Genomic DNA, 19,526 nt, shown 5'->3' on the forward strand with positions numbered 1-19,526 from the left:
GCACCTTCACTAGAGTCAGCCTCCACTCTGAATCTTTCATCCTGGCTTGGTATAGCTAGGATGACATCCTTGGCTAATCAGCATTTAAGGTCATTAAATGCTGCCTATTGGGAAATTCCTGGTTAATTGCATCATAGGTTGGACTATTTTACTGTAATCTCAGATGAACTGTCAGTAGAAGTTGGTGAATCTAAGAAAAGACTGTGGTTCCTTCTTCTTGGTCAGTTCTGGCCATTCAGTTACTCCTGCCACTTTGACAGGGTCCATCCTGATGCTTTCTTCACTGATAGTGACTCCGAGGTATTCAGTTTCTAATACCTTGAATTCACACTTTTCAGTCTTGAGGAAGAGTCAGTGCTTCCTCATCAGGGATAGCACTTGTCATACTAGTCATCGATATTCCTCTTTGATTTTGGACATGATGAGTATGTCATCCAAGTAGATTGTTATCTTTCCTGTAGCAATGAGATCTTTGAAGATGTCATTTATCATCCACTGGAAGGTGGCCAGTGAGTTGGTGAGTCCAAAGAACATAACCATTGGTTTGAACAAACTACAGTTAGTATGAAAATCAGCCTTTTACTCATCACCTTCTTTGATATGCATATTGTTGTACCCTCACTGGATATCTAGTTTGGTGTAGTATTTGGCATCTCAAAGTTTGTCCATTAACTCCAAAATTAAAGGCAGTGGATAATGATTTTTAATTGTCATCTCATTGAGCTTCTGATAATTCTGTACTGGCCAGAGTTTCTCATTCTTCTTTTTAACAAAGAAGAAGGGTGACACTATTGGGGACTTTGATAGTCAGATTCTCCCATTAGACAAGTTCTCTTTGAGGAACTTGTCCAACTCCTGTTGTTCATTATTGCCCAAAGAGTAACACTTGCAGTCTAGGTTAGTGTTTGAGTTGGAGATTAATTCGGTGGTATGGTCCCAGAGCTTTGCATCAGGTAGTTCATTGAAATTTTCTTTTTCGAACAAATCCTGGTAGTTGTATGCCCATTCAGATACCATTTTCTTAAATGTTCTTTTCTCCTTTCCAGTATTGACCTTTGTGGCTAGGTCATTAGCATGGTGTATTGCTCAAATGCTAATGGCTCTTTGTAGGTTGATGGCAAGGATTGTTTTGCCATCTTCTATCTCTTCATCCCATCAGTCTTCAGGGTCTTCATCCAGTAATTTGAATGGAATTTTCCAGCAACAGCATCAAGCAAAAATGATACATCTAGTTTTCTAATTGATTAGTGGATTATGTCTGATTAACCAATCATGACCAAAGAATATTTTCTTAATTCTTAGATTGGTTACTGCCAGGTTAATCCATTCAGAATGATCACTGATAGTGAGTCTAAGCTCTATATATTTGGTGATTGATCCAGCCTGATTCTTTGTCCTGTCCATGTTGTAGACTAGAATAAGTGCTACTGTTGCCTGAGTGAGTAGTTGGTGCTTGTTGATGAAAGCTTGATTGATGGAACTCTCTGTGTAGCCACTGTCGATCAAGGCAGTGACTGCATAAGTAGATCAAGATATCAATATTTCGATCTGAGTCTTGGCTAGTAGGTCTTGTCCTGGAGACTTGGTTCGTCAGATGAATTTTCATGATCTATGTAATTCGTCAAGCCATTCCAAGACTCAGCATCATTCTAGAGCTCACATCCCAGTGATCATTTTGTCGATTACCTCTTCAGCTCAGGTCTTATGTATCCAGTTCTTGAGTACTGCCTTTGCTGCTTCTTCATCCTTTGCATCCCTAATGGCTTGCCAAGTCCATTCAGTTTTAAATGGCTTTAGCCAATTGTCAGGATCTCTTTTCTTAGTTTCTGGTGTTTGGGGACCTACTGACACATTAATTTGATGAGTTCTAAATTGAGACTTACCTTTTTAGAGCTCTCTGCCCTTGTTTAGCCATTCATTGGTGGTTGAGTTTTTGGTTTTCTTTGTTCTGATTCCTTAGGTGATTCCATGTCATGAGTGGTACTGTCAGATATATTCAAATGCATGCATAATTTAGACATAGTTGGTACTACAGAAGTAAAGTCAGTCTGTTTAACAGCTGGAAGAAACAGTCTACTCATTAATACTTTGGCTGAGTCAGTAGAATTGCTTACTACTCAGCTCCATCTTTTACCTCCTTGGGTTTGTCTTCTGTCCTGAGTTCTTGATCTTTCTTTATTAATTTGGCAATTTGAGCCCTAATGTCTTTCTGAGTGTGCTTATTCTTCTTCTGAAGGCAGTTTCATGCCATGTGGCTCTTCTGGCCATAATTGAAATATTTTCCCCTCTTCTTGAGGTGATCCATGTCTATTGGCTTACTCATTCTGGTAAATATCATGCCTGTACCAGTTTGCTTCTCACCATATTGAGAAGTTGGGGCTGAGCCATCGGGCTTCAAGGATGTGGTTGCCTGGGAGCTGAAGGGCCTACCGTCTTGTCCTTGGTTCTTGTGTCTATCCCACAATAGGGTGAACGATTCTGCCTTCTGTCATTGTTGTTCTTGCCACATGATGATGATCTGGGTCTTTCAGTCTTCATAGCCAATCAGAATGCTATGTCTGAGGTCCAAGATGGTCTTCAGGTAAGAGGGCAGCAGTCCCCTCTTCATATATTCGACCATTTGTCTCATGTTGGCTATATCTTCTCATACTCCAGCGAGTTTACCAAGTTATTCTAACTCATCGAAGTAGTCAGTAGCTGCCTTATCACCCATCTTGTAGTCCTTCATTTTCTGTTTATGGACTTCTTGGACAGCCGGATCTGTGAACTTGTCATGGATCATTTGTTTGAATACCAGCCATGAGAGGTATCAATGGTGCATCTGCATGGTCGACCAGAACATAGAGGCTAGAAGAACCCACCATGTTTTCATCTTGTCTTCCAAGTAAGTTGTTGCATGTGTCACCTTGTACATATTCAGTAGGAAGTAAGAGGTGAATACTTGGAAATATTGATCGCAGTCTATGAAAAAGTGATCAATATCATCAGATGCCCCCTTGAAGAGGATCATTTCTTGCATGAGAACAGGTTTGACTTGTAGAATCTGTGCCTTCAGGTCAAGGGAAGGCATCAGATTCAGAGGTTCATCTCTTGATGGGCCTGCCCATCCTGCTGGCAGCTCTGGAAATGAATGGAGTGACCCATCATCGGCAATGGGACTTCCCAGCAGTAGAGGTTTCTTTCACACAATATATCCATTCTTGATAGTCCAGCCCTGGGCAGTGACCTCAGGGTCATCTTTATCAGAGTCTCCTGATGCTCCAGCAGCTGCTCTGCTGCCTTTGGCTTCATCAGAAGATGGTTGTCTGGCAAATAGCTGCTGGATTGGCATCTTCCAAGGGTTGGGATAATGGCTGCTCAGCTTTGGGTGATATTGAGACAGCTAAGATGCCATGCTTCATACAGCTGATGTAGTGAATAAATATCTTGATATTGCTGATTGAATTGTTGACATGGTGTATGCCAATTTAGATGGCATCACACTCAGCATCTATGGTTTTAGTGCTGATCTTCTGTCATACTTCAGCTTGTATGGCAGTAATGGTCCCATCTGATAATGTAAATATCTTTGATTAAAATTAAAGATGGTCTGCTCAGTGGCCGCATACTGCAGAATCTCCTCCCTTTCAAGGAAATCTGCTGAGGTATACCTTTGTCCCAAGGACGATCTTAACCAAAGATTGTCCTTCCACAACTCAGCTACCTGCTCCTGGTATAACTGAGTGAAATCTTCTTCTCATGCTTTGTGCACCTCTTCTCGTAATATCTCCTCTGTCGGTCATGACCTAAACATCTTCTCCCATTCCAGAAGAGGGGCTGTGACTCCCTCATCAGGATCCTCCTTCTCTGTCTTGTCATCAGCCTCTATCATCTCATCCTTCTCTTCCTCAAGGAAAAAATTGTCATGCAGGTCAAAGACCTCTGGGATGGCTGAACTGAGGCTGCATACTGGGCTTGGTATCATTGGGTCTGGATCAAGAAGAAGACTGCCACTCAGACTGTTCTGGCAGCTCCTTGATGCTTATTGCTGCTTCTGATGCTATTGCTCTGTGATACCAGCAGAAGTTTCTGTAAAACTTTGGGTTGAGGAAAAGGGCTGCAAAGTTTCTATCGAGAAACTTCTTGAGATCTCCTGTGGGGTTGATACTCTCATCGTCTCTCCTGATTATCCCCCTTTCCTCTGGTATCCTTCCTTGGACTGAGATGTCATCCATGTCTGCAATGGTGTCTGTCCCATAAGATAACAGGCAGTTGTCATTGAGGTTCAGAGGTTCCTCAGGCCAGGGGTCAGTCTCAGTGGTGGGAGAGGGAGGTTCCTGGAACAGAGAGTCAGGAGTAGTGGTCCTGACAAAGGTGTCAGTTCAACTCTCTCCTTCATTCCTTCTTTGCTGCTCCTCTGCTGCTCATGTCTGGAGATACTGCTCAAAGAGGGTGTCCTCCCTTAGGGCTTGACTGTTAATGTGTGTCTGCTCCTGCCTGTGCTTGGAAATGTTACTGGTATATTGAATTTGGTCCTCTCTGGAGAGGACCAGAGTGGCATAGTTGGATGATTATGTTCTTTCTGGAATCATTCATATGCCTTCTGTTCAGCCAGAATTACTGCTAACTGTGTGGTGCTCCAGCCAATTGGCCTTGTTGGCAGTGGCTTGCCACCAATGATGCTTGTTGCTGTCATTGTTCCAGTATAGGTCATTATTGACTCCTGTTCTGTGGTCAGTGCTTCAGCTTTATGTTGACCTAGTATGTTGGGATCTATGGGCCCTGGTATCTCTGGCCTCTTGAGCCATTCATGGGGTATCCAAGGAGTCTCTAGCATGGCACTCAATGCCAGTGCTAGGTATGAGGGTTGTCATCTTTGTTGCTGGAATACTGTGCTGGAGAGATGGGATGAGGGTGTCAGGTCTGGGTCATCAAAACCCCATAGCCTAAGGGTTTCCAGAGTCTTAGATGACTGCAGTCAGGGGTTATGGAGGGTATATGTGCTGCTGCTGCTGCTTCTCTTCTTCTCCAGGATGCTTTTCAGTCAAGCTCCCAAAGATGTTTTCAGGGCTAGGTCCTTCTGCAGGTTGAAAGGACTGTCAGACAGAGGCAGGGATTTTATGAAAGAGGAGGTCTGGCATGATATTGTGGAGAATGGTTCGAATATGTTGAAATTTCTGATAGTGTCTGATTGTCCAAGCTATGATTGATTGGCATCCATGGCACAGCTGTATGATCACCAATAGACTGATCAAGATTCCTATAATAGAGGCCAAGAGTTCAAAGAACTCATGGGTGAAGTTTGGATTAGAAGGATTAAGAGCAGGGAGCATTCAGTTCCTCAGCACAATTGGGCTTGAGGAAGGGAAGCTAGAAGCTTTGAGCTAATTGTTAGGCCCAAATTCCATGTGACTATCAACATATAATAAACAGTTCAGAACCTCGCACTTTGGGTTAGACTGACTGAGTTCACTGGTGTGTTAACAACATTGTGTAGTCAAGGCTTTTGAGAGTAGCTTGAGATAAGATGGTGAAGAGTAAACTTTAGCTCGAAGCTGGAGTATTACAGTGAGAGCTACACCACTTAAATACCATTCTGTTATCTGGCTATTAATAACTATTCACAAAAGATATTGTCTATCATAGAGCTGTTACCCTTGCTGTTGCCAGGCTCTCCACAAGTGCTGTTGTCTGGCTGTTATGCTGTTACTGCTATGCTGCAATTGATGAACAAAAGGAGTATTATCTCTCTCTTTACAGCACATAGCAGTGCGATAAGACTAAGACTGATTGGGTTGCTGACTAAGCTTTTCCATAGTTCTAAGTGCTAGCTCAAGTGCTCTGACTAAGCAAGAATAAGGGTCACTTCTGGGAAAAAGGAAAAGAAAATAGGAAAAATTATAACAAAAAAATCAAGCTGGTTCAATCACTGAATTTGTAGAACTCAGGCTTATAATCAGTGATCACTCAGAATGAATCGACCTAGCCATTATGAACCTCAGAATGAAGAAGGTATTCCTGGGCCATGACTGACTCATATGTCACAATCTGTTAATCAATTGGAAAACTGAATGGATCATGTTCATAAGATGTCAATGTCAGAAAATCTCATTCAAACTTCCCAATGAGGATTCCACAGGCCAGTGGGATAAAGAGATGGAGGATGGAGAAATGATTCTTACTGTGGATTTTCAGCAAGAATTACACATCCAGGCAATGCATCATGCTAATAACCTGGCTGCCAGGGCTAACAAGCAGAAGGCAGAGAAAACCTTCAAAGAGATGGTATCTGACTGAGCACACAACTTTAAAGACCTATTTAAAAAGAAAAGTTTTGATGAGTTGCCAAAACTAAAGTCTTGAAACTATGCCATCAAACTCATCCCAAATGCAAATACTAACTTGGATTGTAAGACATACCCACTTAGCATCAACAAGCAGCAGAAACTCAACAAGTTTCTGGATGAAAACTTGTTCAGTGGGCATATCAGACCCTTCAAGTCCCCTATAGTATCACCCTTTTTCTTCATCAAAAAGAAGAATGATAAGCTTCAGCCAGTCCAAGACTACCAAAAGCTTAATGAAATGACCATTAAAAACTGATATCTCCTTCCATTAATTTCTGAACTAATAGATAAACTCCAGGGTGTCAAGTATTATGCAAAACTTGATGTTCATTGAGGATATAACAATGTCCATATTAAGGAAGGAGATGAGTGGAAGGCTGCATTTAGGATGAACCAAGGACTGTTTGAACCAACAGTCATGTTCTTCAGACTGACCAACTCCCTTACAACATTTCAGTGGATGATGAACAACATATTCAAAGACCTCATTGCCACTGAAAAAGTCACTATCTATCTTGATGACATTTTGATTATATCCAAAATAAAGAGAGAGCATAGAGCACTAGTATGACAAGTGCTAACCCTCATGAAGAAGCATAAACTGTTTCTCAAGGCTGAGAAATGTGAGTTTGAGATACTTGAGACAGAATACCTAAGAGTTATCATCTTGGAAGGGAGTATTCAGATGGATTCCATCAAGGTCGCAGAGGTAATAGAATAGCTAAAACCAACAAGAAAAAAGGAGCTGTAGTCATTCCTTGGATTCACAAATTTCTATCAATGTTTCATTCAAGACTATAGCAGAGTTGTCTAACCAATGATGCAGCTAACCAGCAATGCCCTCTGGACTTAGGGTCTCTCTCAGCAGACTGCCTTTAATGACCTAAAATGACAACTAGCAGAAGATGTCATACTTGTGATTCCAACACAGGAAGGAAAGTTTCAGATCAAGGCTGATTCAAGCAAAAGAGCCATCAGGGCCATACTATCATAAGAACAAGATGGTAGATGGTGATCAGTTGCATTTTTGTCAAAGGCACTCACCACAACAGAGTGGAACTATAAAATATATGATAAAAAACTCCTTGCTATTATGCTTGCTCTGGAAGAGTGGCAGCATTACCTTATCAGGGCCACCAAGGTTTTTGAAATTTGAACTGACCACCAAAATCTCTGATATTTCCAACAGCTCCAAAAACTAAACCATCGACAGACTAGATAGGTCACAGAATTGAGCCAATACCAATACATGCTTCATCATAAAGCAGAGACCACCAACAAAAAGGCCAACCTACTCAGCCAATGGGCAGATCATGACCAAGGGGAAGCTGACAATGAGAGAGTGACATTATTACACTCTAAACATTTTAGGGCCATGATAATGCCAACTGAGGAAGAAATTCATGAGTGCATAAAGAGCACAACTTGTGACAGCCACAAGTGGGACCAACAAGTGGCCCCCTCCCTTAACCACAAATGAGGAATGATGAAAGAAGAGGAGATGATTTGCTATGATAGACAGATCTACATCCTAAGGGATCAAAAGCTCTGAGGTGAGATTATTGTTACCTGCTATGATCATGCTATGACTGGCCATCCCAGCATAGCCAAGACCAAAGAGCTAGTGTTGTGAGATTATTAGTGGCTCAAAATGGCATATAATATTACTATATATATTCAAGTATACAAGGTCTGTCAATAGAAAAAATCAGCAACACAGGCTTGACCCACTCCTTTACACCTAAATGAAATCTCATTCTCACCATGGACCTATATTTCAGTCGACATGATTACTAGATTACCAGACTGTAATGGTTATGATGCAATCATTATCATAGTCAATCAATTTTTGAAAGTGATCATTTCAATCACCTGTTCAACTGAATTAACCTCAGAAGATTGGGTCAAAATCCTGTGAGATGAAGTTTATACAAAGTATGACATGCCACAAGTCATCATCTCAGACAGAGGACCATAATTCATCTTCAAGTTCCTAGATGATCTCTATTAACTCTTACACATCAAACACAATACATCAATGGCATACCATTCTCAGACCAATAGACAAACAGAATGCATCAACTAAGAAGTCAAGAAATATCTTCACCTCTTCATCAATTATTGGCAGGACAACTGGGTAGAATGGCTGGCTCTTGCAGTCTTTCAACACAATAACTGAGTCTACTCAGCAATAGGGAAAACACCATTCTTTGTCAACTATAGATGACACCCACATGTTAGCCAGACAGAATGACACTGAACAATGACACCGGCTTCAGTGGACTTTGCCTCCATAATGACAAAGATTCATGCTGAAACAAAAATAGCATTAGAATAAGCAGCTACATCCATAAAGATGCAATACAACAAATATTGCTGACCAGCCCACGAATACTCTATTAACAATAATGTATAGCTGGACACAACAAACCTCTATTTACCATGACTAAAACAAAAACTCACTGACAAACAGACAGGGCCCTTCCAAATTCTCTTAAAAATCAGAGCAAGTGCTTATAACTCTGCTTACCAACTTTCTGGAAAATTCATAATGTCTTTAATGAGGCACTGTTATCCTCATATATTGCACCAGCCTTTACCAATCAAGAAAGACCTCTACCACCATCTCTAGACCTGATTGACAATAAAGAACACTATAAAATCGATCAGATCTTAAACTATAAACTATGCAAAATTAAGGCAAAAGGTGGAGGGACAACAATGACAGTCAATTATCTTATCAGCTGAAAAGGCTATGGCCTCAAATCCAATCAATGGATCAACAAGAGACTGATAAACACTGATGAGGCAATCCAGGACTACGAAACATCCCTAAATTAAGCCATCAGGACAATAGTCTTAAGGAGGGGGTAATGTTATGATTTTTCCCATTCCTTTTCTTTTGACCCCTATTTATGCTTAGTCAAAGCATCAAGAATAAGTGCTTAGAACCATGGGAAGGCTTAATCATCACAAAACTGACTTTGTCATAGTTCTTCAATGCAACTGACATCTAATAACAAATGCACAATCAGCCTTTTATATATGGTAATGATGCTCAAGAACAATGAGTAACAAGGACAGAGAAATACACAATAAGTATGAAATATTAATAGCACACTATATACAGTATTTAAGGAAGCTCGCTCTCACTAGTAATCCCCAGCTTTGAGCTAAAGTTTATTCTATACCATTCTCTCTCAAGCCTCTCAAAGCATTGGTCTTGTGACACATTCAAGCAGACTATGCATCAGTGAACTCAGATAATCCCTCAAAGTGCAAAGGGATATCAGTGTATCATGTGTATCTGTTCACATGATGCTTGGGTCTAACAATATATGACTAGCTGATAAAGCTGCTTATAGCATATCCCAACATAGTTGTAATAACACACATAGAGATAGGTGGAGAATACTGAAAGTTGAGGAATTGTATCTATCAGGTGCCCACTGATACTCATCAGCATCTTGGATGGTTGCAATGACATGAATCACCCTCAGGATCTCTCTTTGTTGCAAGCCCCCTGCAACTATCTCATGCTCAGCTCCAGTCAATTCAGCTTTAGCAATATCAGAGTTAAGTGTAGGCCACATCTCAAGCATATGAGTGTCAGCAGATAGCTAAAAATAGTGCAGGATATGCATTAGACAATCATAAAGGATTAAGATCACATTTGTATGAGTCTCTAAGCACCTTTTTTTTTATTGTCAAGAAGAGGCTCATTGTGTCTCACTTTATTCTGCACAGCAAAGAAGACTCACTTCTTGGTCATTATATTTTTCAAAACTGTGAATCTCTCTGCTCTATCAAGAAATATAAATGGAACTCTATAAGAGTTGATTAGCCATTCATGAAAGTCTTCTAGCTTGGTGGATTTGAAGCTGAGTCAGGATGATGCATCTGAGTTTGAAGCAATAGGACTGCTTATAAATATATTATCTGATTCATTCTTTACCAATGCAATGAGTCAGTATTGAGATGTGGCCCAGATAGAAGTAGGATTTTTGAAATAGATAATATCTGACAGGCAACACTCATCTGGCTTTTCTAGGTTCTCTATCAGAATAAACACCATGAGGGTTTCAAACAAAGGGCCTCTATCTCCAGTCTCTGAGATATTTAGTAGGGCTCTTGCTATATACTTTTTATAGACATCCCTGTTTCTCAATGAAAGAAGTGCTATATATAATGATAAACTGAATGGTTCAGTTATTGCAATAGACATAGCTGCATTCTCTTTGAAACAGTCTGAACTGGGCCAAAAGGAAGAGAAGAGGTGTTAATCCAATATTAATCATTTTCTTTGCCTTGAAAATGTTGAGCTTAGTCAGCTAGAGGCTTTCTTCACTGGAGAGGATTGTTAAGCCCAAACTCCACGTGACTATAAACATGTGATAAACAGTTCGGTACCTCGCACTTCGGATATGTCCAACTGAGTTCACAAGTTATAGCGGTAGTGGCCAAGGCATTGCAAGTAGCAGGAGCTCGAGGTAGAATGGTAGAGAATAAACTTTAGTTCGAGACTGGAGTGTTACAGCGAGAACTAAGCTACTTAAATACTGTTTCGTTATCTTACTATAAATAAAGCTGTTCACAAAAGATATTGTCTGTCGTAGAGCTGTTACCCCTGCTGTTGCCAGGCGCTCCACAAAAGCTGTTGTCTGGTGAATTGTCATCGCTGCTGTTACTGCTGTTTAGTGACAAAAAGAGCATTGTCTCTCCCTTCACAGTGCACAGCCATACGATAAGACAATGACTGACTGGGTTGCTGAGCTAAGCATTCCCATGGTCCTAAGTGCTGGTTTAAGTGCTCTGACTAAGCAAGATAGGGGTCATTCCCGAGAAAAAAGAAAAGAAAATAGGAAAAATCGTAACAAGGATCCACTGGTAAAATATTATGAATGATAATTGCAATAGTATGATATCTGATTATATAGCTTGTCAATGAGTATTAAAAAAGCAATCCTTCTTGTGTCTGTGAGAGTAGACAACACCAGCACTTCAAAGGTGTTCTTTAGTGGTTGTCTAGATAAAATGTCAACTTCTCTTTCTTTTTTGTTGAGGTCTGATGTACTCTCTTTCTGGTCTGATCATTTTCTCTGTTCTTGCAACATCTGTCCTTAAACATGCTTCTCACTCTCCTAGAGAGACTTAGCCTGACATTGTCAAACCTTTTTATGTCAGAGAAGGTAATTTGAATGTGAAAAATAACATTGAATCCAGTGAGTGGACTGCAGACAAAGTCATATGTGTTGAAGATCTGATATATCTTGTAATAGGTTGGAGTTACAGTTTATGTTCACAAATGAGAGCAGTAGGCCAGATGTTACAATTTTTTCACCTTTTTCTCTTATTTAATCTCTATCTATGCTTAGTCAGAGCACTAATGACAAGTGCTTAAGGCCATGAGACAAGGTTTAGTCATTATAACTAACCAAGTCTGTCATTGTCTTTTGATGCAACAGCATTGCCTGATGACACACAATCAACCTTTTATGTATGATAGTGACACTCAAGGACAATAAGCACAAAGAATTTGACAACACACAATTAGCAGGATTATTATTAGCTATGACTTGTACAGTATTTAAGACCAGTAGCTCTTGCTGGTAATCCCCAGCTTCAAGCTAAAGTTTTATATCATACTATTCTACCTCAAGCCTAGTTCTATAGCCTTATGACACATCAATCAGATACATATCAGTGAACTCAGACAACTGTCCAAAGTGTGAGACAGCTTCTGTTTATTATGTGTTTCTGTTCATATGATACTTAGGCTTAACACCAGATGATAGATGCTATGAAGGAGTGTGGTACTCATCAACTTGCTTCTTAACATACTGCTCTCTAATATCTTTAGAAATATCTCCTTTATTTAATAGACATGGTGTTCTATCTGCTATCTCTATCTTTTCCACTTTAATGTATGAGGCCTTAATCAGACAGTCACTCAAGAGATGTCTGTCAGTATCTCTACAGAAGAAACATGCACACAAGTGATTAGGTCTGTATCTCATCATTCTCAGACCAGAATCATAGACTGGCACTTATACTCAGCTAGCCTACTGCTGTAAGAAACTCAGAAGATTCTTTTAGTTTTTTAGCATAGCTTTTTTCTAATTTGTGAGCCTCTTATCACTCATAGATGTCTGCTGTTCTATAAAATCTTTCATCATAGCCAGTACACTCCTCATCTCTTCTTGTTTCACAGCTCTCTCTTCTACTGCTAACAAGTTGTGCATAGTCATGGTTGACCTATGCTGCTTTTATATAATGGATGTTGAGATAGATGAGATAACCAAAGTACAATTATCTCTTCATTGTTGCTGGGCATAATACTGAGCTATATTCCTAGTGTTACCTGCAACTTATCAAGCAACTTTGAACATGAGAATTGGACTGTAAGTCTCTTACTCCTTGTCTTCAATTTTTTGCTGACACAGAAGACCTTTCAGTGTGTCCTGCACATGAGAAGTGGTAGACATGTTACCAATTTCTTTCACTGCCATACTATCCTTTCAGTTATCTTCTCCATAGTATTGTGAATGAAGATCTTTTCTCTATCTTGCCAGTTTGATAAACTGCTTGAATGAACAGAAGGCTACGAAAGTTCTAGTAACTCATGATCACTATGCATGTATAAAGGCTGGCAAGATACATGTTATAATTTTCTCCATATCTTTTTTCTTTTTCTTATCTTATCAGGGCACCTATCTTATCTCAAGCACTTTCTTGAAGAGCATGGGAGAATTAGGTAATCACAACAGATAGGGTGCCATTATACTCAGTCATCTCATTCACAGACAATTTCTTATTGTCTTACTCCTGATGACCAGGCAGGATCAGTATCATAGCACAGAACAGTACAATAGGCAGTAGTTATATTTATTACAAGCTGAACAGTATATAAGTAGGATAGCTCTCACTGTAGTAGTCCAGCTTTGAGCTATAAGTTTATCTCACACTATCTTCTCTCAAGCCTAGCCTGCCTCTGGCCTTGAAGCACTTTATCTATCAGAACATATCATATTAAAGTGGACTCTAGCATGACTGTACAAACATGATGCAGTGTTAGTTTATCATATGTTCAGGTCATGTGCCAGTTAGGTCTAACAATACAGAGCCAAAACATAGTAATAACTGCTATCAACACACTAGAACTTTTTCATGTTTCTGAAGGCTACAATGCATAGCTCCAAGAAAAACAGGTGTTGGAACAACAGGTGTATGCAATGAGAATGCAGCAGGCTAGCAATGACTCAGGTATGTGAATCTGTAGTAGAGAGCCACCACCTGATGGTCCACTCAAGCAGATACCATCTGATGTGAAAAGAGAGCAGGGTTTTTCTAGACATTCAATGAAGGCAGGTAAGAGCCATATAAAGACTAGTGGAGTTGCCAGGTCAGATCCACTATCATCCTCAGAGGATATAAAAACAAGAAGAGGAGTGGAGTAATTAGAGCTGAGATGATAGAGGACTCATCTGATGATTCAGAAGATGAGCATCTATCCAAAGCAGTGAGTAAAAAGCAAGTGCAGATAGATCCTGCACTCAAGGTGATACTGACTGCATGCAGTGTAACTCTGGAGCCAGAGATGCCATATCCCAATGTACTAGATGTTATGAATGCAGATAGGAAGAGAGATCCATTGAGAAAGTTCTCAAAGAAAACAGAATTCATGTCATACATCCTTTTGAGCAATACCTGAATGACACAGCAGAAAAAGGAGAAGTTCTGAAGCAAGTATATGTAGCAAAAGACTTGCAAGCCTTGCACTCAGTCTTCTCTTTTATAAATAGCACAGAATAGTTCAAGAGCTTATATGATATGGTCTTGCAGATTGTATTAATGTCTAATCAAGTGGCTGAGAGTCTGAGTCTGATATACAATCTGGACAAAGTGATAAATATACAATCAGCTAACAAGCAAGTAGAAAAATCCCTTGGTATGACAAAGAATATTCTATTTTCATTTAGTGATATTACAGTATACCTGCAATTAAGTTACAATTAGTGTGGTTACCCCCTCCTGTGGGACTGACCAAACAAGAGAATTCAGACCCATATACATTGAAGGAGATCACTCAGGCAGTTTATAAAGTCCATGAGAGGGAAACAAAAACTTGTTCATGAGGCTATGGAGACAACTGAAAGTATGGTATGACAGCTTAAGAAACTGGTAACATGTCTACCAATGCACGAGATGCACTGAAACATCTTCCATATCAGGGAACAATTGAAAACGAAGAGTAAGAGACTTACAGACCAATTCCCATGACCAGGCTGAGCGAGGTTGCTTGACAAGTTGCAGGTAACACTAGGAGTTAGCCTCAGCAACATGGCCAGCGGCGACAAAGAATGACCGTACGTCTGCTATCCCGCCCGAGGGCAGTCTGATTTACCCACTCTGTTCCCGCTCTGGACCGTTACAAAGCTTGCAGGATGAGTTCATCAAGATACCGCTACGGTTTGAAAACCGGAAGAGTTGTCCACGTTTAGCAATATGATGTCAGCACCGGCTTACCGAACTCCGGCAGGATTACTCTCTACCATAGCTGTAGCCATAGCTGTAGTACAAAGGGATATCCGCACTAGTCACATCGGCTGTATTTTTGTTCCTGCTTGACTCGCACTACTCTTTCGAGGACCTAGATTGCTGTATCGCAAACTCAAATATGTGATACTCCAATGGTTTACGGCTTATCGCCTTCTGGAAGTCCGGACTCAGAGAGCGTGGTGCGGGTACTCCATGTTCTTGGGTTTATTCTGAGGCACATTTCGGCTGTAATTGATTTGCTTCGAATTTATGGACGCTAATGGAACGTTGTGCTTGCCCTAAATTAGCCATGTGATCCCCGCGCGCGTCTATCAGATATCCTGCCATTGACCTTCATGTCGCTCTTGAATTTTCCTGATGAGATACTGGAAAAGATCGTCATCAACGTGAGCTGGAATTCTGTTCAGATTTTCGGGTCTTAATACTTGTTGCAGACTGATCTTCGTACCGGCAGCCGCCAAGCAATCCGACTTACGTGCAAAAATCTTTGCGATGTTGCCACACCACTTATTTTTGAACAATTCTACATCAATTTCACGCAGATGGCAAGGGATAGTTCTCACACAATCCGCTTTCTTCGCGAGCTTTCAAAAGGACGACGATTGGCTAAGTTCATCCGGGCCTTGTACTTTCGTATGTTACCTACGGACTCTAAATCAAATTCCAAGAGTCTTCGAAATATGTTAGCTTCATTATGGAAGAACGGAGACACGTTTTACGGAACCATAGGATCACTTATTTTGGCTGCTGTCTCACAGATGGACGCTTTGGAAAGGATCCAGTGAGTACAATTCCCATCGGCGTCCTGGACATGTATTCAGTTTTGCAGTTGGATGACGATGGGAAAGGCAGTACTGCGGCCAAAAATAGTGGATCAAATCATTCATTCACTAAGCAATCGTCCTCATATTCGTTTCGTTTCGATATCATCGTTAGGAATCGATCGCGATATCCCTTGCGCGCCTTTTCATGGCTTGATCTATCTGACGATAGATGGTGGGTCATTGAATTATGCTCCCGCCATCATCGCCAACAGTCCCAATCTATTCAGACTCAAAATTATCATGGACCTCTTTTCCTCAGCATTGTTCATGCCTGTCCTCTCTCTGTTTGGCGCGTTCCCTGAGGGAACATATAGCTCTGTGCAACAACTCATACTTTCAGGTCCACGTTTCAGTCTAGAGCCAACGACCGTTCCCGCACTCGTTCCACATTTGCGGAACCTGTCGGAATTCCACATGCCGTCTGACTTCGACATTCCTCACGAATTCTGGATTGAATTGCATGACGCAGGGGTGTTCCTCCATCGCAGCATATGGAAAAGATGTATCCAACTGGACAATTCTTTCCTAAATTATTTCGGGGCCTGTCGGGACTTGAAAGAGGTTCATCTGCGATTAGGGCGAAGAAACGCCTTCGAGGAACAGGACGAACAGCGTGCACAATTCTTTCTTTATAACATCATCGCGATGAACTCGGGGAGTTTGACAGTTCTCCTGCTTCAACCAGAATATGCAGGATATTGGTGCCTTGACGTTCCTATGCTGGAGGTTCTATCACTTTGCGCCAATCTTGCATACATCGGTATATGTGTTGACGAGAAGAGGGCAAAGATGAATCATGACGATAATGTAGTTGTAAGTGTTCTTTTCAATCACGTCCCTTTTTCATAGATTTAACGAGACATATTTATAGACAATGTTACTGAACATTCTGCGACGCTGGAATTTTCTGGAGACACTGGACCTAGGCGCAGCGATACCCATTCATACGATGACTCATCCAGCAGATCCTATTGAACAACGCTCTGTGGAAGAGGCTTCTGTCGAAATTACGCGCTGTGTCACGAATTACAATTGCAGACACCCAACCGCTCAGATGCTCAAGCTCCGAGTCCATACAGATTCTGTATATGGTCTTCAACTTCGGCAACATGAACTAGAATCTCAGATATATAGCTTTACATCGTTGCAAACTTCGGAGGCAGATACTCGGGCTATGAGATGCGCGCAAATTATAAGAAAGGTGGAAAGAAACTTTGCTATTACGAGTTTTAATGCAAACGACTAGTAGTGATATGAGCTGGATAATACATTTTGAATATGTCGCTCTGCATGAGGGTGTTCGTCGATGTCTACAGTGTTCCATACGATGTAAACACTCTTCATTGTAAGTGTGTCACATAACGGACATAAGGTCACTTACCTTCGTCAAGATCACCCCGCTCGAATCGCTTGCATACAGTCATAGTCCCATACTCGAAGGACAATTCAGTTATTGCCTGTGGTAGCTCCCCCTCTATGCCCTCAAAGATGATACCATCCCTTGGCTGGAATCCCGTCGACCTACGAAAGGCTTCGGAGAGGATCTTGTGGTATGGAATCTGATTGTGATCACCAAGCAGTTTTTCAGCTTGCATATACAACTGCAAGAGAGTGGCAATGAACCGGGGACTAAACAGGGACTTTTAAAATGTATGACATGGTTGAGAGTATTTGTACATACTCACCGACAAGACAGCCACTTTTCGATGCGTTCTAGCAGGCCCGGAATATTAAGGAGCTCCGGTAAGTGATCTAGAACACAATAACGAAGCATCTGATCATGCACACCATTCTTAGTGGAACCATCTGGCCATGTCTTGGTTGATGTGAACAAAGTGGTTCCCTCCCGGACGTACTTCATACATGGGCCATAAAATTCCACCACCTCGAGTTTATCAACGGAAAGCTTGGATGCGCCAGCGATAATGGCTCGGGGCTTAATGACTTCTCCGACAAGTCGCATAAATGGGACCTGTGCTGGTCCACTCCACACGTCTGACAGAAGTCCATGCTGAGCCTCATCAATAAGAACGTGTAGCTTGGGGCAGTCAGGAGATGCATTCTTCCTCAGCAGCTGTACCACGGAGCTGTTGCAATTTCGAAGCCCAAGGTCTATCTGCTTCGCTAAGACCTCTATACTACAAAGGTGTGCAATTTTGGTGATTTCGAGGAAGATACCAGTGTTATCAGATAAGCATGGAGGGTATGCTTGGAGGAGAAAGAACCTTCAATGGACATCAAGAGGCTCCACATCGAAGTTTAGAAGATAACATAGGAAATGGCGAAGGACAGCTAGTCTTGAGTATACGAGCATATACCATGTCTGTTTTTTGATTACATTCTTCTGCGAACTCTCGAGGTCAAGATTGCGTATGTTGGATATTTCTTTCAGCACCCATGCGGCATCCCCTGACCCGGTGGCCCATGTCATCACTTCCTCCGAACATGAGAAGTAGATGACAAAAAAGTCACAGATTCCTTCAAACTGAAGACGTGTCTCTCCATATCCAGGCAGGTCAATGACATACCTATAGTCATAAGATTGTTAACAGATAGAAAAGAAGATCAGAATGTAAGGATGGCATACGTCGTGAAGAAAGAGCAGTTAGGCTTATCACTTTGGTAGACTCTTTGCCAATCCATCAGCGATTCTTTGTCTGGGTCACCGAGGAGACCCTGAGCTCATTCCCACAACTGAGCCACGAGTATCATCGTCAGCAAATACAGCAAATACACAACGTACATTCTGTGTCAAGCTCAAACCAATCTAAAGCACCGGAGTGAGTATGATTTTGGGGAGGAAATTCCTTCACGTACCATATCTTAATAGGGGACGATAGTCCTTTTCCCTCCTACATGTCGCCGTAATTCCCACTGCCTCATCCGTTGGTAAATTGTTATTAGAGAGAAAGATAGCGCGTGTGGTCCCTGCGTAGATGATTCCGCAGGCACTCAAATCAGCACGAGCTTGACCCTGCGGATCAGTGGCAGCGCGAGGAACATGATCGATGATGAACTTGGCCGAAAATTCGATCTTGGAATCTTCAGGTGCCAATGGAGAGGGAGAGCTGTCTCTAGCTGCTTTTCCTTCTAACTTCTGCTTTTCTGTTGATGATATGCATTTGTTTGATAGAAACGGTGTAAAATTGACATACGACTAAGGCGTCCAGCACTTTGTTTTTCTGGAGAACCACCTAGAATATGTCGATACTTCAGTAACGCACTCATGGTAGCAAAGAGAAAGGATGAACTGCTGGAACGTGTCCGGGTCACATCGTTGCTTGATCTTTTGCACGTGGCCCCTTATCTGGTGCAACGTATGTGCGTCGAACTGCCTGTCCGCCCGAATATATTATTCAATATAAGTGGCACTCACCCGGAGGTGGAATCGGGGGTTGCTGATAAAGGATAATCGTTCCGTCGCTATTGATGACGGTGATTCGGCTGTGTGTCGGACCGTCCGAGGTGCATTCGATACGATACCCCGCTGGCAAAAACGTGTTGAATCCGATAATGAGCTGAGGGTGACCGAAGAACAGATGCGATACACGCTGTATGACAACTGGTGTGTCGATCCTGCGCTCCCTGCAAGAAGAGAAAGGCGAAAAGAAATCACGGAGAACGCATAGCTGGCTCTTAGATTCCTTCATAATGTCGAAAAATTGGTTATAGACGTCAGGCTGGTCCTGGAACTGTACCTTGACAGCGTTAAGTTACTAGCGGAGGGCATCTGTCACGTTGAGCGGACGGGGTTCCGGAATATTCATGGATGGAGCAGCGCGGCAATATTTCAGGCCTTGCTTGTGCCCTACAAAAC

General features: G+C 41.6%; 3 protein-coding genes across 3 annotated transcripts; 1 reads left to right on the top strand and 2 right to left on the bottom strand.

Moving 5' to 3' along the window:
* Nucleotides 1-14,893: 14,893 nt before the first annotated feature.
* BT62DRAFT_1075739 (uncharacterized protein) lies at nucleotides 14,894-16,987 on the top strand. Its single transcript, XM_043179145.1, has 4 exons — nucleotides 14,894-15,271; nucleotides 15,320-15,666; nucleotides 15,715-16,522; nucleotides 16,581-16,987. The coding sequence occupies exons 1-4, from the start codon at nucleotides 15,221-15,223 to the stop codon at nucleotides 16,953-16,955; spliced, it is 1,581 nt and encodes a 526-aa protein (XP_043040509.1). The 5' UTR covers nucleotides 14,894-15,220; the 3' UTR covers nucleotides 16,956-16,987.
* A 779-nt stretch (nucleotides 16,988-17,766) lies between these two features.
* On the bottom strand, nucleotides 17,767-18,664 carry BT62DRAFT_97279 (uncharacterized protein). Its single transcript, XM_043189087.1, has 4 exons — nucleotides 18,527-18,664; nucleotides 18,453-18,476; nucleotides 18,297-18,385; nucleotides 17,767-18,237 (listed from the first exon to the last, which is right to left on the bottom strand). The coding sequence occupies exons 1-4, from the start codon at nucleotides 18,527-18,529 to the stop codon at nucleotides 17,937-17,939; spliced, it is 417 nt and encodes a 138-aa protein (XP_043040510.1). The 5' UTR covers nucleotides 18,530-18,664; the 3' UTR covers nucleotides 17,767-17,936.
* On the bottom strand, nucleotides 18,618-19,504 carry BT62DRAFT_97285 (uncharacterized protein). The gene is made up of 3 exons (XM_043189090.1): nucleotides 19,086-19,504; nucleotides 18,865-18,903; nucleotides 18,618-18,806 (listed from the first exon to the last, which is right to left on the bottom strand). The coding sequence occupies exons 1-3, from the start codon at nucleotides 19,357-19,359 to the stop codon at nucleotides 18,784-18,786; spliced, it is 336 nt and encodes a 111-aa protein (XP_043040511.1). The 5' UTR covers nucleotides 19,360-19,504; the 3' UTR covers nucleotides 18,618-18,783.
* Nucleotides 19,505-19,526: the final 22 nt, after the last annotated feature.

The sequence above is a fragment of the Guyanagaster necrorhizus genome (genome assembly GCF_019112545.1).
Source record: "Guyanagaster necrorhizus MCA 3950 unplaced genomic scaffold BT62scaffold_11, whole genome shotgun sequence".
Taxonomy (NCBI): Eukaryota; Fungi; Basidiomycota; class Agaricomycetes; order Agaricales; family Physalacriaceae; genus Guyanagaster; species Guyanagaster necrorhizus.